At 44.4% G+C, this 26327-nt stretch overlaps 2 protein-coding genes across 2 annotated transcripts; both read left to right on the forward strand.

Moving 5' to 3' along the window:
* Positions 1-9597: 9597 nt before the first annotated feature.
* LOC127339403 (E3 ubiquitin-protein ligase ATL23-like) lies at positions 9598-10140 on the forward strand. The gene has a single exon (XM_051365262.1). It carries the CDS (start codon positions 9598-9600, stop codon positions 10138-10140), a length of 543 nt encoding a protein of 180 aa, XP_051221222.1.
* Positions 10141-17974: 7834 nt separating this feature from the next.
* LOC127341681 (E3 ubiquitin-protein ligase ATL23-like) lies at positions 17975-18858 on the forward strand. Its single transcript, XM_051367561.2, has one exon. It carries the CDS (start codon positions 18080-18082, stop codon positions 18668-18670), a length of 591 nt encoding a protein of 196 aa, XP_051223521.1. The 5' UTR covers positions 17975-18079; the 3' UTR covers positions 18671-18858.
* The last annotated feature ends 7469 nt before the right edge of the window (positions 18859-26327 follow it).

Raw genomic sequence — 26327 nt, forward strand, 5'->3', positions numbered from 1 at the left:
ACCCCCTGGACTTGAAGCCATGCTTAAAGAATTTATTAGTACACAAACTGCTTTTAACAAATCTGTTGAAGAAAAGCTTGGGAAAATTGATATACTTGCTTCTAAAGTTGATAGTCTTGCCTCTGATGTTGATCTTTTGAAATCGAAAGTTATGCCTAATAGGGATATTGAAAATAAAATTGTTACTACAGCAAATGCCATCCAAGTTAGAATTAATGAGAATATAAGACTAATGGCCGAACTGCGTGCTAGGTGGGATAGAGAAGAAAATGAAAAACTAGCTAAAGAGAAGAATGTAGCTAAAGTTTGGACTATTACCACGACTAGTAATGCTAATGCTACACATGTTGCTGCACCTCCTACTATTAATAATAAAAGAATTGGTGTTAGCAATGTTTCCACTTCTAATGCAAAGCGAGAAACTGCCCGAAACCGCTAAATCATTAAATCGCTCGTGATAAAACTGCTGAAATTTTTTCCAACATTGGGGATGATGATCCCATTGCTTTAGATTATAATGGTTTGAATTTTGATGATTGCCACATCTCTGAAGTTATAAAGTTCTTGCAAAAACTTGCTAAAAGTCCTAATGCTAGTGCTATAAATTTGGCTTTCACAAAACATATTACAAATGCTCTCATAAAAGCTAGAGAAGAGAAACTAGAGCGCGAAGCCTCTATTCCTAGAAAGCTAGAGGATGGTTGGGAGCCCATCATTAAGATGAAGGTTAAAGATTTTGATTGTAATGCTTTATGTGATCTTGGTGCAAGTATTTCCGTTATGCCTAAGAAAATTTATAATATGCTTGACTTGCCACCGCTGAAAAATTGTTATTTGGATGTTAATCTTGCTGATCATTCTACAAAGAATCCTTTGGGGAAAGTTGATAATATTCGCATTACCGTTAACAATAACCTTGTCCCCGTTGATTTTGTTGTCTTGGATATTGAATGCAATGCATCTTGTCCCATTATATTGGGAAGACCTTTTCTTCGAACTGTTGGTGCTATCATTGATATGAAGGAAGGTAATATAAAATATCAATTTCCTCTCAAGAAAGGTATGGAACACTTCCCTAGAAAGAGAATGAAGTTACCTTTTGATTCTATTATTAGAACAAATTATGATGTTGACACTTCGTCTCTTGATAATACTTGATACACACTTTCTGCGCCTAGCTGAAAGGCGTTAAAGAAAAGCGCTTATGGGAGACAACCCATGGTTTTTACTACAGTACTTTGTTTTTATTTTGTGTCTTGGAAGTTGTTTACTACTGTAGCAACCTCTTCTTATCTTAGTTTAGTGTTTTGTTATGCCAAGTAAAGTCGTTGATAGAAAAGTTCATACTAGATTTGGATTACTGCGCAGAAACAGATTTCTTTGCTGTCACGAATCTGGGCTGTTTTCTCTGTAGGTAACTCAGAAAATTATGCCAATTTACGTGAATAATCCTCAGATATGTACTCAACTTTCATTCAATTTGAGCATTTTCATTTGAGCAAGTCTGGTGCCTCGATAAAATTCGTCAATACGAACTGTTCTGTTTTGACAGATTCTGCCTTTTATTTCGCATTGCCTCTTTTGCTATGTTGGATGAATTTCTTTGATCCATTAATGTACAGTAGCTTTATGCAATGTCCAGAAGTGTTAAGAATGATTATGTCACCTCTGAACATGTTAATTTTTATTGTCCACTAACCCTCTAATGAGTTGTTCTAAGTTTGGTGTGGAGGAAGTTTTCAAGGATCAAGAGAGGAGTATGATGCAACATGATCAAGGAGAGTGAAAGCTCTAAGCTTGGGGATGCCCCGGTGGTTCACCCCTGCATATTCTAAGAAGACTCAAGCGTCTAAGCTTGGGGATGCCCAAGGCATCCCCTTCTTCATCGACAACATTATCAGGTTCCTCCCCTGAAACTATATTTTTATTCCATCACATCTTATGTGCTTTTCTTGGAGCGTCGGTTTGTTTTTGTTTTTTTTTTTGTTTTGTTTGAATAAAATGGATCCTAGCATTCACTTTATGGGAGAGAGACACGCTCCGCTGTAGCATATGGACAAGTATGTCCTTAGTTTCTACTCATAGTATTCATGGCGAAGTTTCTTCTTCGTTAAACTGTTATATGGTTGGAATTGGAAAATGATACATGTAGTAAATTGCTAAAATGTCTTGGGTAATGTGATACTTGGCAATTGTTGTGCTCATGTTTAAGCTCTTGCATCATATACTTTGCACCCATTAATGAAGAAATACATAGAGCATGCTAAAATTTGGTTTGCATATTTGGTCTCTCTAAGGTCTAGATAATTTCTAGTATTGAGTTTGAACAACAAGGAAGACGGTGTAGAGTCTTATAATGTTTTCAATATGTCTTTTATGTGAGTTTTGCTGCACCGGTTCATCCTTGTGTTTGTTTCAAATAGCCTTGCTAGCCTAAACCTTGTATCGAGAGGGATTACTTCTCATGCATCCAAAATCCTTGAGCCAACCACTATGCCATTTGTGTCCACCATACCTACCTACTACATGGTATTTCTCCGCCATTCCAAAGTAAATTGCTTGAGTGCTACCTTTAAAATTCCATCATTCACCTTTACAATATATAGCTCATGGGACAAATAGCTTAAAAACTATTGTGGTATTGAATATGTACTTATGCACTTTATCTCTTATTAAGTTGCTTGTTGTGCGATAACCATGTTCACTGGGGACGCCATCAACTATTCTTTGTTGAATTTCATGTGAGTTGCTATGCATGTTCGTCTTGTCTGAAGTAAGGGAGATCTACCACCTTATGGTTAAGCATGCATATTGTTAGAGAAGAACATTGGGCTGCTAACTAAAGCCATGATCCATGGTGGAAGTTTCAGTTTTGGACATATATCCTCAATCTCATATGAGAAAATTATTAATTGTTGCCACATGCTTATGCATAAAAGAGGAGTCCATTATCTGTTGTCTATGTTGTCCCGGTATGGATGTCTAAGTTGAGAATAATCAATAGCGAGAAATCCAATGCGAGCTTTCTCCTTAGACCTTTGTACAGGCGGCATAGAGGTACCCCATTGTGACACTTGGTTAAAACATGTGCATTGCGATGATCCGGTAGTCCAAGCTAATTAGGACAAGGTGCTGGCACTATTAGTATACTATGCATGAGGCTTGCAACTTGTAAGATATAATTTACATGATACATATGCTTTATTACTACCGTTGACAAAATTGTTTCATGTTTTCAAAATCAAAGCTCTAGCACAAATATAGCAATCGATGCTTTTCCTCTATGGAGGACCATTCTTTTACTTTCATTGTTGAGTCAGTTCACCTATTTCTCTCCACCTCAAGAAGCAAACACTTGTGTGAACTGTGCATTGATTCCTACATACTTGCATATTGCACTTATTATATTACTTTATGTTGACAATATCCATGAGATATACATGTTACAAGTTGAAAGAAACCGCTGAAACTTAATCTTCCTTTGTGTTGCTTCAATACCTTTACTTTGAATTATTGCTTTATGAGTTAACTCTTATGCAAGACTTATTGATGCTTGTCTTGAAGTACTATTCATGAAAAGTCTTTGCTATATGATTCACTTGTTTACCCATGTCATATACATTGTTTTGATCGCTGCATTCACTACATATGCTTTACAAATAGTATGATCAAGGTTATGATGGCATGTCACTCCAGAAATTATCTTTGTTATCGTTTTACCTGCTCGGGACGAGCAGAACTAAGCTTGGGGATGCTGATACGCCTCCGACGTATCGATAATTTCTTGTGTTCCATGCCACATTATTGATGTTATCTACATGTTTTATGCACACTTTATGTCATATTCGTGCATTTTCTGGAACTAACCTATTAACAAGATGCCGAAGTGCCAGTTGCTGTTTCATTGCTTTTTGGTTTCGTAAATCCTAGTAACGAAATATTCTCGGAATTGGACGAAATCAATGCCCAGGGTCCTATTTTGCCACGAAGCTTCCAGAAGACCGAAGAGGAGACGAAGTGGGGCCACGAGGCGGCCAAACCCTAGGGCGGCGCGGCCTGGCCCCTGGCCGCGCGGCCCTATGGTGTGGGCCCCTCGTGCCGCCTCCTGACCTGCCCTTCCGCCTACTTAAAGCCTCCGCCGCGAAACCCCCAGTACCGAGAGACACGATACGGAAAACCTTACTGAGACGCCGCCGCCGCCAATCCCATCTCGGGGGATTCAGGAGATCGCCTCCGGCACCCTGCCGGAGAGGGGAATCATCTCCCGGAGGACTCTACGCCGCCATGGTCGCCTCCGGAGTGATGAGTGAGTAGTCTACCCCTGGACTATGGGTCCATAGCAGTAGCTAGATGGTTGTCTTCTCCCCATTGTGCTTAATTGTTTGATCTTGTGAGCTGCCTAACATGATCAAGATCATCTATCTGTAATTCTATATGTTGCGTTTGTTGGGATCCGATGAATAGAGAATACTATGTTATGTTGATTGTCAAAGTTATGTCTATGTGTTGTTTATGATCTTGCATGCTCTCCGTTACTAGTAGATGCTCTGGCCAAGTAGATGCTTGTAACTCCAAGAGGGAGTATTTATGCTCGATAGTGGGTTCATGTCTCCGTGAATCTGGGGAAGTGACAGAAATCTCTAAGATTATGGATGTGTTGTTGCCACTAGGGATAAAACATTGGTGCTATGTTCAAGGATGTAGTTACTGATTACATTACGCGCAATACTTAATGCAATTGTCTGTTGTTAGCAACTTAATACTGGAGGGGGTTCGGATGATAACCTGAAGGTGGACTTTTTAGGCATAGATGCATGCTGGATAGCGGTCTATGTACTTTGTCGTAATGCCCAATTAAATCTCACTATACTCATCATAATATGTATGTGCATGGTCATGCCCTCTTTATTTGTCAATTGCCCAACTGTAATTTGTTCACCCAACATGCTGTTTATCTTATGGGAGAGACACCTCTAGTGAACTGTGGACCCCGGTCCAATTCTCTATACTGAAATACAATCTACTGCAATACTGTTCTACTGTTCTCTGCAAACAATCATCATCCACACTATACATCTAATCCTTTGTTACAGCAAGCCGGTGAGATTGACAACCTCGCTGTTTCGTTGGGGCAAAGTACTTTGGTTGTGTTGTGCAGGTTCCACGTTGGCGCCGGAATCTCTGGTGTTGCGCCGCACTACATCCCGCCGCCATCAACCTTCAACGTGCTTCTTGGCTCCTACTGGTTCGATAAACCTTGGTTTCATACTGAGGGAAAACTTGCCGCTGTACGCATCACACCTTCCTCTTGGGGTTCCCAACGGACGCGTGTTGTACGCGTATCAATGAACACGGAGGATATCCCAAAGACAGCCTTCAAAACCCATATGGGTCACTACGAATATGTAGTGATGCCCTTTGGCCTAACAAATGCTCCGGCAACGTTCCAAAATCTCATGAATACAATATTCAAGCCTCACTTAAGGAAGTTCATATTGGTATTCTTCGACGACATCTTGGTCTATAGCAAAAATATGGCACAACACAAAGACCATTTGAAGATTGTGCTACAGCTGCTCCAACAACACTCCTTGTTCTCAAAACTGAACAAATGCACTTTTGCTGTTCCAGAGGTGGAATACCTGGGCCATGTGATATCTGGTGAAGGGGTAGCAACCAAACCACAAAACATACAAGCAATTGTCCAATGGCCAATTCCAAAAACCATCTCCAAGCTCAGAGGCTTCTTAGGTCTTACTGGTTACTATCGACGCTTTGTTAAAGGCTATGGGAAAATTTGTCGACCACTGCACGACCTCCTGAAGAAGCAATCATTTCAATGGACTGCAGAACATACACATGTTTTTGAACAGCTCAAAACATTGATGACGACTTGCCCCGTGCTAGCACTCCCGGATTTCTCCCAGCCATTCATACTTGAGTCGGACGCATGTGGTTCGGGTATTGGAGCTGTCCTAATGCAGTCAAGCAGACCCCTGGCATACTTTAGCAAAAGTCTGGGTCCTAAAGCATCTGCCCAGTCGATTTATGCAAAAGAGGCACTCGCTATATTGGAGGCACTTAAGAAATGGCGGCACTACCTTCTCGGCAACAAATTGATCATCAAAACCGACCAACAAAGCCTCAGGTACATGACAACACAAAGGCTGACTGAAGGAATACAACACAAGTTACTTCTGAAGTTGCTGGAATTCGACTATACAATCGAATACAAAAAAGGGAAAGAAAACATTGCAGCGGATGCCTTATCTCGCAGAGATGTTCAAGTTCATGCTATGACAGTGTGCGTGCATGAATGGATCGAAGATGTCAAGCTTAGCTATGTTCTGGACACTGACAGTGGCAAGCTCTTACAGAAAATTGCAAGAGATGTATCTGACCCTCCACAATACACAGTCAGAGATGGCATTATCAAACATGGCAACAAGATATATGTGGGTGCATCAACAAATCTCAGGCTTCAGCTACTGGAAACATTTCATCAGTCAGGGTTGGGAGGTCACTCTGGCACAAAAGCTACATACCAACGTATCAAAAGAATCTTCTGCTGGCCTCACCTTAAGCAGATGGTTGAGAAATTCGTCACTGAGTGCCCAGTCTGCCAGTTGGTCAAAGTGGAGCACACACATCCGGCGGGTCTCTTACAACCACTCCCTCCTCCAGAGAGACCATGGTCATGCATCACGCTGGATTTCATCGAAGCATTACCACAATCTGATGGTAAAGAAGTTATTCTGGTAGTGGTCGACCGGCTCACAAAATACGCCCATTTTATTCCAGTGTCACATCCTTATGATGTTGATCAAATTGTCACCCTCTTGCTCGACAATGTCTTCAAGTTGCATGGCTTTCCACTGGAGATGATATCAGATCGTGATCGAATCTTCACAAGCACAGTCTACAGAAACACCATGAAAGCATTTCGAGTGGATCTCAAGTTCAGCACTGCATATCACCCACAAACGGACGGGCAGACTGAGCGTGTGAATCAGTGCATCGAGGCGTATCTACGGAGCATGGTATTTCAAGAACCTAAACAGTGGGCAAAGTGGCTTCCTATGGCGGAGTGGTGGTACAACACCTCGTACCATTCGTCACTGAAGATGACACCGTTCGAAGCACTCTACCAGTATGCACCTGACATGATTGGGGAATCAGCATTGAATCCAGACATGTGTCCAACATCAACCAAAACTGTGGTTGAAAGAGATCAGCATCTCGCTACGCTGAAGCAGAACTTGTTACAAGCTCAGCATCGTATGAAGCAGTATGCAGATAAACTGCGAATAGAACGATCGTTTGAGACCAACGACATGGTGTACCTCAAGATTCAGCCTTATCGCCAGAATGCATTTGGGCTTCGAGGATCCCTGAAGCTGCGCTCAAAATACTATGGTCCATTCAAAATCATCGAGCGAGTGGGCGAACTAGCCTACAGGCTTCAGCTTCCTACTACCACATCAATACACCCGGTCTTTTACATCAGCCAGCTCAAGAAGCACGTCGGTAAGAATGCTATTCCCCTCCCCAATGTTCCAATGGTGACACCAGATGGCAAGATCAAGACAGTACCGATGACGATCTTGGACGAGCGCATCATCCAGCGACAGCGAGCACCTGTCAAACAACTCCTTGTGCACTGGGAAAGCCTGGGTCCAGAAGATGCAACTTGGGAAGATCTGCGTTTCATCCAGGTGGCCTTTCCACAATTCAATCTTGAGGACAAGATTTAACTCCAGCGGGCGGCATTCTCAGTACACTACAAGGAAGGCATACCTAATACAGGACTACCGCTGTAATAGATTTAATCCTTGTAGACCTTATTGTAAGATTGCACTTATATAGCTCGGCTTGGCCGTGGAGAAAGAAGTAAGAAGAAACATCCTACCAACTATCTAGATGTAGATTAGCAATAGCGTAGCTGGGATCATCACTGATTCGAACTCGAGTTGTATCCTCTCTAATTCTTGAGTAATCCCAGTATTTTCGCTGCTAGATCCCTTCCAGGGTGTTACAGAGACTCGAACACTGCAGCTTGCCAATCGGTCTGTGTTCCCCTTGTCTGATTTTCAAACCCACCGAATAGGTTAAACTTCCCTTCAATGGTTTATAATAATTAATGAAATAGCAGGAAGTTATAAAAAAATGGTTATGTGTTCCCTTTTCTCTCATTGACCTACTGCTCTTTCCCTGCTCATATTTTTGTTGGCACCCAAACGAGAGCAAATGGTAATTGCCGAATTAATTAGGCCTAATTAGAATATTAATTAGGTCCTACTTGGTAAATTAAAATTAGCTGCCATGTTGAACTGTTAATAATCGATTGATTAATTAGGCCTAGTTGCCCCATTTGATTGTTATTAATTTCCATAGGTCCTTGCAAAATTAATTATGCCTAGTTGCTCTAGATTAAATCGACCTTCTCTCCTCCCTCTTACCGTTTCCAACCCCACGGGGACATCACCATGGGGTGGACTGAGTAGTTGTCAAATTATACAGTACTTGCAAAATTAATTATGCCTAGTTGCTCTAGATTAAATCGACCTTCTCTCCTCCCTCTTACCGTTTCCAACCCCACGAGGACATCACCATGGTACCTTAACCGCCCAGCAACTCCTCTTGCCACCTACTCCCGTAGCAGAGGAATTCTTCCGACTTTAGATTTCTTCTCTTTATGTTTTCAGCAACCTACTTTCCCGGATTTAAGCTTATATTCACTGGAGTACACCTAGCAACTCGACGCACCCACTCGAGCTGTGATCATCAACTCAACAACTATACTAGTTTAGGAACTACCGAAGTGCAACCTTAAATTGGAACAATACATGGTGATGATTTATGAGATTCGTTCATGGTTCAACATTGACACCCATTGTAAGTTCAAAATTGATTTGAGACTTTTTACTCTCCCCACTAACAGAAACTAGTAGTCTTCCACGGTTGCGTGGCCACAATCTAGGAGGAGAACTTTGGATTCGTCATGTTGCATATATAGCCTAGATCCTGCGGTTGTATTGAAGTATATAGGAAACCAAGAAAAGTCAAAGGCTATGCTACCATTTGCTATCGTTCGGGTGCCCATAAAAAATATGAGCAGCACATGAACAGTAGGTCAATGCGTTGGAGGTTCATTGTATTGAGCAGTAGGTCAATGACTCGGGCTCGGGCTTCAGTAGACAGGCTCATTGTACTATTGAGCAGTAGGTAAATGAGTTGGGCTTGAGGATAGAGGCTCGTTGTCGCTTGACACCGAATATGGATGTGGTGGATCAGGACGTCCATAGTGGCGGCAACGATCGGAACTCGGAAGGTGTGGCAACTGGCAAAGCACGCGGGACGGCGAGTTTACTTCCGTTGTTTACGACCCAATCACCAGATCCGAACAGTGCTAGCTAGATTGACGGGGCCCGGTGCCATGCCGTGCGTCCGAGTTCTATTTACATCTCCCCTCTCACATTCCTCCATCCCTCCCGTCCCGAGAAGCGACAGAGCTAAGCCAAGCCAGAGATCGCCGACGCGACGCGGATGGTTCCTCCTGCCGCTGACGCCGGGCCCTCGGCCTCCTCCTCAGCGGCCATGCCGCACGCCAAGCGCCGCTGCCCGCCGGCGCGCTCCGCCGGCGCCTGGGAGCGCGTCATGTCCATGGCCCTGCAGTGCTGCGTGACGATCGCCGTTCTTGTCTCCTTCGCCGCGTTCCTCATCATGATGCCGTTCGTCTTGGCCGTGCGCGACTTGCGCCGGCAGGCCAGGCGGTACCGTTCCTTCTCGCCCAACGACCACCCGCCGCCGCCACCGCCGCGGCAGCTCGCGTCATTTCAAATCAGCCGCCTCCCAAGCTTCGAGTCGTCCCCGTTCGATCGAACCTCGGCCTGCGTCGTGTGCCTCGAGTCGTCGCGCGGCGGCGAGCGGTGGCGCGCGCTGCCCCCCTGCGGCCACGCGTTCCACACCGCCTGCGTCGACCCGTGGCTCCTCCTGTCGCCCGTGTGCCCTGTCTGTCGCGCTACCGTAGCAATCCTCCCAAGAAGCGAATCCCAGGCGGGAGACGGCATCGAGAAACAGCCTCTGTCCCTCTACCTCAGTCCACCTCATGCTGGCCTCCAGCGTCATCTTGGGATGTAAGGTTTGGTTTTCCGTCAGCAGTTCGACAAAGTGCTTCCTTCCCACCAGTTGTAGGCTTCCTGTAGGGATCGTCCTGCTGTTGTAAATGTAAACCGAGATGCATGGACAAGAAAGTTTCTCATTGCGCACGACTTTGCATGCCAACTTCTCTATTTATTTTTGTCGGTCCTACAACCATGTTTGTGAGTTGCAGCTGTAGAAGAAAAGACATCACACACCTCTATCCCAATAAGGGCAACTACAGTGGGGCGCTTATTTAGGGGCCGCTAGGGAAAAAAACCTGCCTGTTTGGTCTTTTCCCATGCAGTTTCCAGGCGTTTTTTCGGCATCGACTAAAAAATAAGAGTCTTAAGTTTGGAAAACACACGTAAAATACTTCTCCTAGCACCAAACGCTTATGCAAAGTCTGGGTTTGACTTTTTTAGCGCCTGTGCAGGGTTTTGTAGTGTACATGCCCTAAGTAGGAATTAAAAACCATCCACCCCTCACACACACAGATCCACGTCCTCTATTTGCACCCTTTCTGTGTGTTCTGTAATTGCAATGGTTGATAACACACAAGAGCTAAGGTGGTAAGTAAAAAAGCATGTCACCCGCAATATTCCCATGATATGCAGAAGTTGGAAACCTATGAAAACAAATTAACAACCCAACAATACCAAAAAAGAAACCAGATAACTAATTTCGGTAGCGATGCAATAGTGGCGGAGCTTGATAGAAAATCAGGGGGGGCAAATACCAAAGAATGAGTATTTCGGGTGGGGTGGGGGGCAAAGGCTCTGGAAATTTCCCTGCAACCTGCTCCAAAGAAAATTAGTTTACAGTTTGATGCAAAGCTGGGGGGGTCATAGAAAAAAGACATGGATCTTAGAAATGGTTCAAACCCTTTTCTTCAGTATCTCTTGATAAAAATCTCTTATTTTGATGGAAGGGCATCCAGTTCATTTCAACAGCTTCTATCATGGCCCAGCAATTCTAATCAGAGTATAAGACATTGAATCTGCAACCTACAATGAATTGCCTCTTGACCAAGTTTACTAAACATGTTAAAAGGATAGGTACGCCACCATGTTGACCATTCTTATTAAATGCTATAAAAAAATATTAGCGTTTGCATTTGAAATATTTGGTAAAGACATGTCGCGCCAACTTATTTCATCCAAGGAGGCCATTTGCCAACAAAAATAAATTATGATTGCAAGAAAAAATGTATTTGTGACAATTAAAGTTCTTAAGTAACCAAATTTTGATGTAGATTTGGTTGCAAAAAATTACTATCAATTTTAACAAATCACAAAGGATTACAACAAAAAACCATGTGTTTGCATCAATAAAAAATGATTAAACAATTTTTTGCAGCTGCAGATTTATTTGCAACAAAAATCATTAACGATTTCAACATAAATCACCAGCGATCACAACAAAACAAACATGTGTTTGTAAAATCGACAAATCTTAGAAAATGATAGCCCAAAAAACCTTACAACATCTCGGATGTGCTTTCCCAACAAAATAATACGACTTAGTTACAATTATAAAGCATTTATACAACATCGAAAACTACGAAGACCTAACATTGTGCTAATTGGAGCACCGACATCATAAGATTGGGCTCGTTTGCGAAGAAATTAGCTCATCGACACCGCGTTGGCGACAAATCAAGTCAGCACAAACTCATCCCATCGGCCCCACTGTATTGTCCCAACTCTGACAAGGTGTGACCTCCAATTTTGAGAAAACTCGAACCTTGTCCATGGTGGTGGACCTCCGTTTGCATCCATCGAAGCATCAATCGAGTGGTGACCACGGCAACGAAGCTCTGTTAAGAGGTGACACCATCCTTCAAGCGAGGTAGGGGATCTCTGTTAGCACCCCTCCCCCTCCCGCACCCCAAAACCCTAGACGCCTTTCGCCGCCGCCGGGCAAAGACCGCGGGGCGTGGCGGCGGCCTTCCCTCGTGACGCACTGGGTATGGCGGCCGGGAGCTTCCCTCAGCGATGCGGCAGCAGCCCTCCCACCTCCCGTGTGGATGGCTGGGTGGCGGTGGTCGAACGTGGATGGAGGGGTGACGGTGGCCAGAGTTGATCTGTGATGCGGCCTTCCCGCCTCCCCTCAGCGGCACGCCGGTGGTGGATGGTGTTGGGATGGACTGCGCCATCCCCTCTGCCTCTTGCCGGTGCGGGGTCATGATCTTGGGCTTCTCCCACAGTACGAGGTTGCCCGGGGCAGCAGCCTTGGGTTCGATGGTGGAGGCGGCCTTTTTCTTCGCCGGAGGAGGTCGGCTGGTTGCTGGGGTGGCGGATCACGAGATCCCTCTACCCCGGCGATGAAGATCTAGTCAACGAGGAGCTAGCGGCGAAGGGGCCACCGGTGAACACTACGCCTTGACTTCGTTCTTGGCGGATGATGGCGGTGGCTATTGGCATCGTTCCCTTGCGAAGGCATCATCTTTGATGGCCTCTCCGTTTGCTCTCGCCGAGGTGGGGACTCGCGGCTGTCGGTGAAAACCGTGTCACGATTGGAGGGCGATGGCGGCATTAAGCGTCGCTTCCTTCTTGAAGGCATCATCATCGTAGTACGCGGGTACTCACTCGTGCTGCTCCGGGGGAAACTCTCGATCCAGCCAGGATCGGACGATGATGGCGCTCCCTTCGTCGTGCTACCTCTTGGGGCATCGTTTTTGGAGCAGCGGCTGGATGGAGGTGGTTTTTGGTGGAGTGGTGTTCATCTACCACGTTGTCGTCGATGATTCTCAGCGGCGTGGAGCTGCGGGGTATCGAAGACAGGCGAGGACTGCTGGACGCGTGCATGATGGTGGAGCTGTCTGGTGTTATGGTGACATCGACGGCAGGCCTGACACGATTAATGCTTTGATCTCTCTTGGAGATGGGTTCGAGATAGATGGCGGTTGCAAACTCTACGACGTGTGCAATGGCACACCCTCAGGGTTTTGCTTTTTGGATGATAAGCGTTGGTGTATTGTTAGGGAGTATGGCTTTGTCATGGTCACCGACTTCATCGTAGGTATAGCGAGTTGTCGCTAGGAAGGAGGCTTCAAGTTGATCTTTGTATTCTCCTTGTAAGGCATTATAAATAATTTAGGCAAAAAGTTGTGTGCATTCTTTGGATGCAGAGGCTGGAGCTATGCTCCTTTATCGAAAAAAAAAAGTTAGGAGGATGAAGAAATACGCAGATATGAACAGATCAGAAAGATCATTTGTTGTTGGAGATATTGTATATCTCAAAATGCAACCGTATCGTGAAACAACACTTCATCTGCACATCACATTGAAGCTATCCTCAAAATACTATGGTCCTTTCCGTGTTCTGAAAAAGTGGGACTTGTATCCTATCAATCGCAACTTCCTGCTAGTACACTATTGCACGATGTTTTCCACGTCAACTTGTGGAAGAAGCTCATGGGACCCAAAGCAGTCCCAAATCCATCACTATCATTGCTCACAACTAATGGAAAGATCAAGGTAGATCCTCTCAATATCCTATAATATCGCAAAATCGCCCGGAATGCAGGTTCGTACGATATTTCTGTTCCGCAATGGTTAGTGCACTGTGAAAATTTAACCCCTGCAAAGGCTGCCTGGGAAAATGCTAGTTTCATACAAGCAACATTTCCTTATTTCCATCCTTGAAGTCTAGATTCAAGCCAGGAGTATTGTCAGGCCTCTACACTTGACGGGAGTGATACTTCGACACGGGAGACAATGTCCAGGATGTATCGTTTACTTCAACGGCCAAGATGTAATAGTTAAGCTGAACCTTACTTAAGCAATAATGGCAGTGATGTAATAAACTAGAATGTGTGGCTCCTCTAGGTACTCCATATAACCAGGGAGAGTGGGAGGATGGGCGGTATGCATCCCAAAAACCCTAAATTACTTGTCCTCACTTTCCTTTTCTACCTGCTATTTTCCTTGTCAAATCACTTACAATCAAGTTTTTATTACCCGTTTCCTACCAATTGAAGCCCTCGTCCCAACGACGATATTGACACATATCAATTGCTTAACGTACAAATTTTCTATGGATTTGTTAGTTCTCTAACTTTACGCCCAATCAAATTCTACATCATTTAATTTGCATTGTGGTTCGTGCTAATTACGAGTTGCAAGATAAGTTACAACTGAGATTTAATTGCTAATTACGAGTCAAATTCTACATTTTGATCACCAAATTAGTTCGTCAAGTGAGAAATAGTCACACCCATTTTCTATCCCCACAACATGTGGAAATTAGGCATCGCTGCATGCGTTGCATCTTCCCTAGAAATGGAAAGGGCTAAAGGGGAAGTTGACTGCAAGTTCGGTACGACCATGGGCCGGGACGATTTGCCCGAGCAGCCGACGCTAACAAACAAGCAGTTAGCGTGCTTGCAACTTGATTGACAATGGACAGTGGCTGCTTAGGACGCCTCTTACAGAGGATGTACGGCTGGTTTAGGACAATGCGAATCATTTTGACTTTTCGTTCTCAATCGGGACATGAACAATTAATACGTGTGAAATCGGTTGGTGATCAAAATGTCAATGCAAGCATCCGTGGTTTAGGCGTATCCCATTCTCTTGAACGATAATCTAATCGAGCCAGTAGTTGGAAGTGCGTATTGTTGCTGTTTACCTACATGCGCCTACTTGGCTTTTGAGAAAGGAGAAGATATTTTTGTAGTTAAGTACTTTCTCCGGCTTTTAAATAGTTGCCGTAGATTTAGTTCATCTGAACCTGAGAACTCAGGAGAATTGCGTTTTACGTGAAGGATCAAACAAACACTAGTAAAAATAGGCCTTTGGTTCAGCACCTTTGGGAGGTTTAGTCCCGGTTTAAAAATAAATCGGAACTAATAGAGAGCATTGATCCCGATTCATTCTAGAAACCTTTAGTCCTGGTTCGTTTGGAACCTTTAGTCCCGGTTGATATTACGAACTGGGACTAAAGACCAACCGGGTCTTTAGTCCCGGTTCGTTTTACCAACCGGGACTAAGAGATTTTTAGGTTTTTTTCGGCTCACGACGCACCTCCACCCCCGTGGATCGCCTTTTTTAGCTCTGTAAAATACAAAAAATAATAGAAAATTTAAAAAATAATTTTTTTTCAGATTCATGTAGGGTCTATGCTACGCAACTTACTATTAGGATAAATTAACAAATTTGAATTAGACTTTTTTTGCATAAAAAGTTTAGAAAAAGGTAAAATGATATGAACTTTTGCATACGACGTCGGAAAAAGCGTATAATATAGTCCCTCCGTTTTAATCTATAGTGCCTATAGATTTTCTGCACGGTAATTAGCACAAGTCATTTTTAACAAAAATCTCCTAAAGAGTGCACGTGAGAGAGAGACGTGAGATAGAGGAGGTTCCCAGATTTTATGTACGGGATTAGTTTGTTTCCTTATTTCCAGCTATTCATCTCATCTCGGTGGAAGGGGTTCTTTGCAAATAAACACAAATCTACTCTTATATTATGAAACAAATGCAGAAAATCTATATGCACTATAGACTGAAATGGAGGGAGTATCAAAATGATCGTGGGAAAAAGTTATATCCGAATTCACCCGGGTTTACCCGGTTAGACAATTTTTAGATTCTCAAACTTCCAAATGAAAATATGAATGCAGGAAGATTTTAGTTTTTATTAGAAATTCAAGATTTTATATTTTTAAAAAATTTAAATTAATAATTGCATCCTGCATAAAGATTACTATTAGTTAACCATAAAGTTACCAATTTTTAGATTTTCAAATTTTCAGGTTTGGAAAAAAATTATTAAAAAAATTTAAATTAAAAAACAATTATAATACAAGTTAATAGTTATAAAAATTCAAAATTATAATACAAGATCATTATTACATCATTAGTTTTGTTTATTAAATAAATTATTTGGAATTCAAACAATAAATAAGTGTGACATCGACCAACATGTTAATAGGATTGATATGATACTAGTATCAACAACATGCGCGCGAAGCATTTGGAAGCGGGACGGGAAAGAAAGTTGGAAGTTAAGCGTGATAGTGTTGGAGTAGTGGGAGCATGGGTGACCGAGCAGGAAGTTTACCACGGGTATGCAATTTGACTAGAGATTAAGTGTAGTTAGAGGCTAACCATTGTCAAATAACTAAAATACTAAAAATTCTTTTAAAAAAATAGAAAATAAGAGGGAGTGAAAAATAATTAGAAAAACAAGAATGGATAAAAAATAACGAAATAGCATTTGCCCCGACGCGCACGAGCAGCCCACATGGCGGGACCTTTAGTCCCGATTTGTTGAAAATCTACAAGTGGCGTGACATGACTAAAAATCAAGTTTGGGCACAACTGTCTTGGTATTCTACAACCTAGAAGCGCGTTGGGCACAAGTGTGGGAGAACTCACATGGGATTTCGGATGATGTTCGTGTTGTTGACGGTGAGAGATGTCACTGGGCTCTGAGTGGGCGGTGCCTGGATGAGCGACATGTTCGGCATCATCTGATGCTGCTGCATGTTCGACATCATCTGCGGCCACGGCTGCATTTGATATCATGATTAGACAATAAGACAAAAGAAAATAAGATGGAGATATTAAGTTAACCACTTACCCAAGAGAAGGCGAAAGGAGTAGTAGCAAGCCGCTGACTCCCCTGTGGATAGAGCGGCTTTGCTCATCATCCAGCTCATGGTCTGCTACTGCATCTGTTGGTACTCCCTAAGCTGCTGCTCCAGCTACGTCTCCCACTGCTGGGCCTCCTGTTCCCTTGCTGCCATCTCTACATACGTTGTGTTGTCGTGATGTCATTAACATTGCAATAGAAAGCATGTAAAGAAACCGCTCGACAGCTAGATTCGAAGCCCGTGGCCCGGTCTCTACCTGAGGCTGGCCGCTCAGACGACCACGTCGTGCCTGGCGGAGAGTTGGAACAATCGTTGGGTCGACGCACCCGTCACCAAGCCATAGGCGGCCATGCTTCATGCCTTCTCCCGCAAACATCGCAACCTCAACCGCAACCTCTGGCTGGGACGTCTCGTCGTGCTTCTCCTTGTACTTCGAGATATACGTCGTACACTGGGTCTCGGCTTGGCCATTGACCCACGTGGACCCCGTATAAGGATGCGGCATCTTCCTGGTCTTCATCTTTCGAATGAAGCTAAATACGTTCGGCTTCGCTCCTGTCTTGACTTCCTGCCAAACAGAACATGTAATTAAGTGAAATGGGACACTCTTACGGAGTTAACAATATATAACGTGAAATCGAAAAAATGAAGGAACCATTTGTTGTTTTTCCCGTAGTGATGGTTCAATCTCAACACCCTTGCGACCCTTTTATCTCTCTTCACTAAGAGAAACTATTAATCTCCTACGGTGGCTGGCGTGGCCTCGATCTAGAACTTTGAATTCCTCCTGCTGCATATGCAAGAACTCACGCTTTGATTGAACTATACTACCTTCACCTCAAGGTTTAAGGCTCACATTTTTTTAGAAAGTTAAACTATACTAAGTTTAACTAAGTTTTTATAAAGGTAGTCGATTTTGTCTGGTTCTACATATGATCATCGTCATCACGGGAACCAAGAAAATTCAAAGGCTATGTTATCATTTGCTATCATTGAGTTGCCCATAAAAATATGACCACGATATGAGCTGAGGTGGGCTTGAGGACAGAGTTTCATTGTCGATAGACGTCAGTCGGCACCGGAGCCGTGGAGGCAGTCTAGACGGTGACTGCCACCAAAGATAGATGTCTTCACGTCCCCCTCTTGCCGTTTCTTATGCATTCGAAAACGTGCTACACGAACACAACTACCAGAGCCAAACAGTGATAAATTGACGGGGCATTGTGCCGTGCCAGTTCCAGTTACTTCCCAAAAGTATCTTCCTCCATCCCTCCCGTCCCGTCCAGGCTCCAGAGAGGCGTGAGCTAAGCCAAGCCAGAGATCGCCGGCGCGAATGGTTCCGCCCACGGCTGCCGGCGGGATCTCGGCCTCCCCCTCAACGGCCATGCCGGAGCATTCCCACGGGGCCAAGTGCCGCTGCCGGCCCGCGCGCTCCGCCTGCGCCTGGGCGCGCGACATCTTCATGGACGTGCTGACCGCCGCGGTCACGCTCCTCATCCTCTTCGGCATCGTCGCGTGCCTCCTCATGACGCCGCTCGTGTTCGCCGCGCGTGCCTTACGCCGGCAGGCCAGGCGGTACGGCTTCTTCTCGCCCGTCGACCACCCGCGGCCGCGCCCGCGCCACACCGGCCTCGCGTCCGAGCAAATCAGCCGCCTCCCCACCTTCGAGTCGTCCCCGTTCGATCGAAACTCGGCCTGCATCGTGTGCCTCGAGGCGGCGCGAGGCGGCGAGCGGTGGCGCGCGCTGCCACCCTGCGGCCACGCGTTCCACACCGCCTGCGTCGACCCGTGGCTCCTCCTGTCGCCGACGTGCCCTGTCTGTCGCGCTACCGTAGCCGTCCTCCCGAGAAGCGAATCCCAGGCGGGAGACGGCATCGAGAAACCGCCTCTCTCCCTCTACTTCAGTCCACCTCATGGTGGCTAGCTCCCAGCGCCATCTTGGGATGTAAGGTTTGGTTTTCCATCAGCAGCTCCACAAAATGGCTTACCGCCTTGCTGTGTAATCCTAGCTGCTGTAGCTAGGTTTCGTGTGGATCATCCTGCGCTGTTGTAAACCGAAAAGAAAGTTTCTCCTTGCAGACGACTTGCAATGGCAACTTCTTCACTTTGAAATGTCAACTTCTTTATTTACTTTTCCGTACTACTAAGCAACCGGAGAAGAAAAGACATCACACAGCTTTAACCTAATAAAACCTGGACTAAAAAACCCTCCACCGGGCTCCAGGGCAAAGGACAAGGAAGCGCTACTTACGGACGGCCATCTCCAGGCTCCGCCAGATCGACAGCGCCATGAGGAACATCGACGAGCAGACCATAGCTTAGCTTCATTCTCTTTTAGCGTGTGATGTCCCTTTTATCGGTTTTTTAAATCTTTTTTGCTGTGTACTGAACTTTGTTGGATCATGTCAGCTGTTGGTCGCTTTATTAACTTTAGCCGGGCTCTGCTCGAGCTTTCCGTCTAAAAGAAAACCTCCACGGCTCACCGCTCACACATAGATCCACGTCCTCTATTGCACCTTGTTTGTGTGTTCTGTAATTGAAATGAGTGACAACACGTTGCGAGCTAAAGTGATAAGTAATAATCCTATTACCCGCAATATTCTTATAATATACATGAGTTGGAAAACATATGAAAATAACCAAGTAAAGAGTAATTCGACCTACTTTACCATAAATTCCACATGAGTATATGCAACAATACCGAAAACAAACTAGATAACTAATTTGGGCAGCAAGTTTATGGAGTATAGCTTAGCTTCATTCTCTCTTGCGTGTGATGTTCCTTGTATCGGTTTTTTTTTTTAATCTTTCTTGCTGTGTACTGAACTTTGTTGGATCATGTCAGTTGTTGGTCGCTTTATTAACTTATAGCCGGCTCTGCTCGAGCCTTCCCTCTAAATAAAATCCTCCACGGCTTCATCCCCTTGCACACACAGATCCACGTCCTCAATTGCACCTTCTTTTTGTGTTCTGTAATTGCAATGAGTGGCAGCACGTTACGAGCTAAAGTGATAAGTTAAAATCCTATTACCCAAAATATTCTTACGATATACATGAGTAGGAAAACCTATGAAACTAAAGAAACAAAGAGCAATTCGACCTACTTTACCATAAATTCCATATGAGTATATGCAACCATACAGAAAACAAACTAGATAACTAATTTGGGCAGAAAGTTTAAGGAGTATACTTTCCTCCATGAAGCATGAACATATCAAGTTTATGGAGTAAGTACATAGAAAGATTAGGCCATAAAAGTTGATCAACCGGCTCTATTATTGTACAACAATGTTGGTGTTCTTTTGCTTACTGTTTTTCTAGGCTTGTAAACACATAGCATAGTTTCCACACCATAGTAGTTTTCGAATACGTTTTAGAGAATCCATATCAAGTTTGAAGGAATCCGACAGATAAGCATATCTGATTCCGAACTTGACACCAGATACAATATACTAAATAGCCCCCGGATATCCACATACGAAAATTATTTAGGATCATTCTATGGTTTTTCTCTGAATAATCCAAATTTTATCCGAAAATATAATATACCATATTTAGTACACTATGGGAAAAAAAGGCATTGCCGTGCGGCGCGTCGTTGACGTGCGCCATGCGCACGACAAAGAATTCTTTGCCGTCTCATGGCACGAAACTGCACGGCAAAAAATGACGGCATGGCAAAGAATGAAGAAAACGCACGGCAAAGATCTCTGGACGGCAAAGACCTCTCAGGGAGCACGGTAAAGAAAATTCGACAGCAAAGCCGTATCAAGGCGCACGGCAAAGCCGCCAAACACGGCAAAGCACAAAAGGCATCGTCGTGCACCTCTCTTTGCCGTGAGGGAAGAAAAGCAAGCCTTCGCCTAGTGTAAGCGCACGGCAAAGCACAAAAGCAAGCCTTTGCCAAGTGTAAGCGCACGGCAAAGATGTAAAAACTGAATTTCTTCTCAGCTCAGAAGGCGTGGCATGGTATAGTTGTCAACAAACGAACACCTAGCCCGGTGGCAAGGTTGCACGCTTTCCCTACTTTGCGTCCTAGGTTTGAATCCCAGACCGGCCAGTTTGGGATCTATTTTTAGATAAAACATGTTTGGCACACGGCAAAGAAGCGACCTTTATCGTGCGGCGTCGCACGGAAAAGCCTTTGCCGTGCAACGTTGCCGAGGCGCACGGCAAAGAGACCTTTGCCGTCTATGGCATTGTCGTGCGACCTTTGTCGTGCAGCGTCGCACGACAAAATCTTTGCCGTGCATATAGGGCTCTTTGCCGTGCAAATAGTTGCACGGCAAAGTCTTGTTTTTCCGTAGTGCTAGATCGTGAGTTGTCAAGTTACTCGTTCGTTCATATGAACCTACTTTGTTCATGTTGTTATGCATCTGCATTATTTATTTTATATGTGTTTTATTAAACTCGTTTATAAAAAATGGTTTGTTGACCTCACATATCTGATTAATTTTGTTTCCACATGAATCTGCTCCATTCCCTTTATTCTTATTTGAATCCGCAACTGGTCATTATCCGTTCCACTTCAAATATTTATAGAAACTATGAAGTAGCACATGGTAAAGGCAGAATCTGATCCGATCCGTTTAGACCCCTAGTTTTTTTTTCTGACAGCCCAATCGTCATTACAATAGATATTTTCCCCATTCTTAATGCAAAAACAGTAACAAACGATTATTTTTTCTTGCACACGATGGTGCATATTTTACACCATTCGGTGCAGCCAGTACGACTATTTCTTATTTTTCTAGCACTCTGAAGTTTGAACTAAAACTCAAACTGCACAAAGCTACAATGAGCTTTAGATCAGATCAATATTACGTTCTCCTGGTACTCATCAACTTAATTACAATATCATATGTAATCGTTTTGATGGAGATGCTTTGATAATGCTACGTCAGTGAGACTATTTTTAAGCAAGTGAGAATGATATACTATAGCTGGCGAGTCACGACTCACGTCCCCCTCTTTGCCGTTTCATAGGCATTTGAAAACGCGGTAGTCGCACCCAACTACCAGAGCCCAACAGTGCTAAATTGACGGGGCATCGTCCATCGCTCCCATCCAGACTCCAGAGAGAGGCGTTAGAGCGAAGCCAAGCCAGACATCTCCGGCGCGAATGGTTCCGCCCGCAGCAGCCTCAGCCTCCTCCTCAACGGCCATGCCGGAGCCTTCCCACGGGGAGGAGGCCGCCAAGTGCCGCTGCCGGCCCGCGCGCTCCGCCGGCACCTGGGCGCACAACATCTCCATGGGCGTGATGACCGCCGCCGTGGCGCTCTTCATCCTTTTCTCCATCGCCGCGTGCCTCCTCATGACGCCGCTCGTGTCCGCCGCGCGCGCCTTACGCCGGCAGGCCAGGCGGTACGGCGCCTTCTTGCCTGTCGACCACCCGCGGCCGCGGCCGCGCCACACCGGCCTCGCGTCCGAGCAAATCAGCCGCCTGCCCAGCTTCGAGTCGTCCCCGTTCGATCGAAACTCGGCCTGCATTGTCTGCCTCGAGGCGGCGCGCGGCGGCGAACGGTGGCGCGCGCTGCCCCCCTGCGGCCACGCGTTCCACACCGCCTGCATCGACCCGTGGCTCCTCCTGTCGCCGGCGTGCCCTGTCTGTCGTGCTACTGTAGCTCTCCTCCCAAGAAGCGAATCCCAGACGGGAGACGGCATCGAGAAACAGCCTCTGTCCCTCTACTTCAGTCCACCTCATGGTGGCTCCCAGCGCCATCTTGGGATGTAAGGTTTGGGAGTTTCCATCAGCAGCTCCACAAAATGGCTTACCGCCTTGTTGTGTAGTGTAATCCTAGGTGATGTTGCTAGGTTTCGTGTGGATCATCCTGCTGTTGTAAACCGAGAAGAAAGTTTCTCCCTGCTGACGACTTTGCAATGTCAACTTCTTCACTTTGAAATGACAACTTATTTATTTACTTTTCCAGTACTAAGCAACCGGAGAAGAAAAGACATCACACAGCTTTAACCTAATAAAAGCTGGACTAAAAAACCCTCCACCGGGCTCTAGGGCCAAGGACAAGGAAGCGCTACGTACGGACGGCCATCTCCAGGCTGCGCCAGATCGACAGCGCCATGAGGAATATCGACGAGCAGACCATAGCTTAGCTTCATTCTCTTGCGTGTGATGTCCCTTGTATCGGTTTTTTTTTAATCTTTCTTGTTGTGTACTGAACTTTGTTGGATCATGTCGGTTGTTGATCGCTTTATTAGTTATAACCGGGCTATGCTCGAGCCTTCGGTCTAAAAAAAACCTCCACCCCCTTGCACACACAGATCCACGTCCTCTACTGCACCTTCTTTGTGTGTTCTGTAATTGCAATGAGTGACAACACGTTAAGAGCTAAAGTGATAAGTAAAAATCCTATTACCCACAATATTCTCACGATATGCACAAGTTGGAAAACCTATGAAAACAATAGCTCACTTACATATATAGTAGATAGTGAGTCATCAAGCTCCTCGTCTGTTAAACAATAGCTCACTTACATATATAGTCAATCTATCGAATAAGGAGTCCAAACTGGTTACGTGTTACTAGGCTATTAAAACATGTGTCAATGTTATCCTAGCCCTTGCGTTTGCATTGTTGCATCTACATGAACCTACTTTGTTCATGTTGTTTTGCATCTGCATTATTTATTTTATATGTATATTATTAAACTCGTTTTATAGAAAAAATGGTTTGCTGACCTCACATATCCTATTAATTTTTTTCCGCCCCGAATATGCACCATTCCCATTTCGACTCTGCAGTCTCGTATAAACATATTCAAATCCGCAACCGATCATTATCCGCTTCGTTCCAAATCTGTATAGAAAATATGAAGTAGGATGTGGTAAAGGCAGAATCCGACCCGATCCGTTTAGACCCCTTGTATTTTCTTACAGCCCAATCGTCTTTACAATAGATATTTTTCCCTATTCTTAATGCAAAAGCAGTAACGAAAGATTAATTTGTCATGCACACGATGGTGCAAATTTTACACCATTAGGTGCAGCCAGTACGACTATTTCTTACTTCTCTAGCACTCTGAAGTTTGAACTAAAACTCAAACTCCATAAAGCTACAATGAGCTTAGATAAGATGAATGTTACGTTCTCCCGGTACTCATCAACTTACAATATCATATGTATGTTAGCATTAATCTTGATATCTTGTATTTGAGTTGTTATTCTGTTGGCTGCATGTAAGTAATGAGTTAGCTGCATGTGCATGCTAGGCCTAGTTGTAATATTCCTAGAGTGATTCTAAGAGGATTTAGTCAGGATTAGTTAGTGGGGGTTACTGCGTGCGTTAGTGTCTGGGAGGTGTGCGTGAGTGCAGGGCATAGCTTGTGTGTACTACCTATTTAAGACATTGTACATTGTTTGTTTGATCAATGAGAAAGTGGAGGAAAATGTAGTGCATGTGCTCTCACCGGGAGTGTTTCTAGGAAAAACTTGTTCTCTCGGTGAATTGTGCGTGTGTTCGTTGGTGTTTGAGAGACAAGAAAGAGAGAGTTTAGAGGTAGCTCGAGGTTGAAGAAGGTGTTGCGAGTTGCAGCTCTAACAATGTAATCGCATTGATGGAGATGCTTTGATAATGCTACGTCAGTGAGACTACTTTAAGCAAGTCAGAATGAGATGCTATACTGTAAGCAAGTGGTGATTGAGCCGCTCTTTCTGTCGGCCTCCAGGGTTGGCCATGTCAGCCAGAGGCGGATCCAGTGGGGGGCGAGCGGTGGCCAGGCCACCCCCATGGTTCGGCCACCCCCATCGATATGTAGCAGGGGCCAGTACTTATGGATAAACTATTAGTCTTAATACTTCGGCCATTAGCACAAGGCCTAACAGTCAATTTCTAATCCTACCCAGCGTGATGTCTTTGGGCCAAGCCCAAAGCTGTAAGGCAAGAGATCCAAAAGCCAGAATTGATGCACGTACACGTACTAACTTGGGCAAAACGGATCTGCTCGATCTCATCTACATTTAAACTAGTAGAAAATGTAGTTTTCTTTCAGTATATTGATACTGATGTTCATAATATACTTATAAAATTTGCTGTTTTCTCGTGTTTTATCTCTTTCATGGTCAATATCTTTGTCGCCCCGCCCCCCCTATACTCAATTCCTGGATCCGCCCCTGATGTCAGCCACATGGACTTTTCATCCTTTTCAGTATCTTTCTTCCAGTCACAATGTCCAGGACTTAAAATAACAATAGGAAGTAAATATACAATGCATATCATGTCAGCATAAAGATTCCTTGTACCAAATATGCAACCAAATTCAAATGGTTCAAATATCGGAGATATCATATTCAAATAGCTCACTCGCAGAGACTTAAAAGTGATGTCACCCTCATAACTTTAGAGCTTTGGAAGGAAAGAAATGGCAGGATTTTCAACAACAAGGCCTCCATGCCCATGGCCGCCGTGCAAAAGATCAAAGATGAGAGCAAGAACTGGATACTGGCGGGTGCTAAACATCTGGCGGAAATAATTTCTTAATTAGTTTTTTCCTTTTTGGTTGGCCTAGGCCTCTGTATTTGATCCTTCTATATCAATATAAAAGGCAAATTTTTGCCTAGTTTCTAAAAAAATAGTTCAGTGAATTACCTTGATAAAAAACTTAGAGCGGCTGTAGCAAAATTCGTTTAACATGTGTTGCATAAGTACAAGCTCATGGAACTAAAAATAGATTTAATTAGTCCGTGGAACTAAAAATAGGAGTCCTTCACAGGGGTGATCATTTTATCTAGTTTATTCCTTCTCATATTTTCCCCCATTAATATGTAATTATAAAGCAACAAGGTTCAGATTCAGGACGCGCATACAATACCTCAAAAGAACAGAACATGCAAAGCTGACACAAGTGTGCAACATATAGTTCATTCGCAACACCCAACACATGATCACTCATTGTGGGGTGGAGCTCAGAGGGGAGCTTCTCATTCATCACCCAAGACTCAGTAAAATCGAAACTTCTCAAGACTTCAGGCCATGTAGCATCAGCCTGGATCCCGTGCAAGGTGCATGCATTTCGTTATATTCTTTCTCCAGCTAGCGAACGAAGTGTGCGATGTGTTCTTAATACGTCCCAAACATATCTATAATTTTTGATGCTTCATGCTTGTTTTGCTACAATTCTTATATGTTTTATGTGCACTTTTCCACACTTTTTAGCATTTTCTGGGACTAACCTATTAACGCAGTGCCGCAGTGCCAGTTTCTGTTTTCTGCTGTTTTTGTGTTTCAGAAAAGTTGTACATGGAGAACCAACCTGAGGTTGGGTGGTTAGGAGGGTGGTTGTACCCCCAGCCCACCAGAGTTCAAATCCCAGATTTGACATCTGTGTGTCTCATAAAGGCGGAATATTCATTCAGTGGGAGGCGACGTTCTCGGCCGACGAGGCGCCTGTGGTGACTTCCTCAATTTCAAGATCCAATCCGCTGGCTCAGTCTTCCGGAGATGCTCATAGGGGTAGGGTGTGCGTGTGTGCGTTCATAGGGGTGAGTGTATGCGCGTGTATGTGAGCGTCTGCGTTTGTACTATGTTTCTCAACAAAAAAAAGTTGTACATGAAAGTTTCTCGGAAT

The sequence above is a fragment of the Lolium perenne genome, chromosome 3, assembly GCF_019359855.2.
Source record: "Lolium perenne isolate Kyuss_39 chromosome 3, Kyuss_2.0, whole genome shotgun sequence".
Classification (NCBI taxonomy): domain Eukaryota; kingdom Viridiplantae; phylum Streptophyta; class Magnoliopsida; order Poales; family Poaceae; genus Lolium; species Lolium perenne.

Excerpts from the sequence above, each read along its gene's own strand:
- LOC127339403 (XM_051365262.1), top strand. The coding sequence starts at position 9,598 with ATGCCGCACGCCAAGCGCCGCTGCCCGCCGGCGCGCTCCGCCGGCGCC.
- LOC127341681 (XM_051367561.2), top strand. The coding sequence starts at position 18,080 with ATGGTTCCGCCCACGGCTGCCGGCGGGATCTCGGCCTCCCCCTCAACG.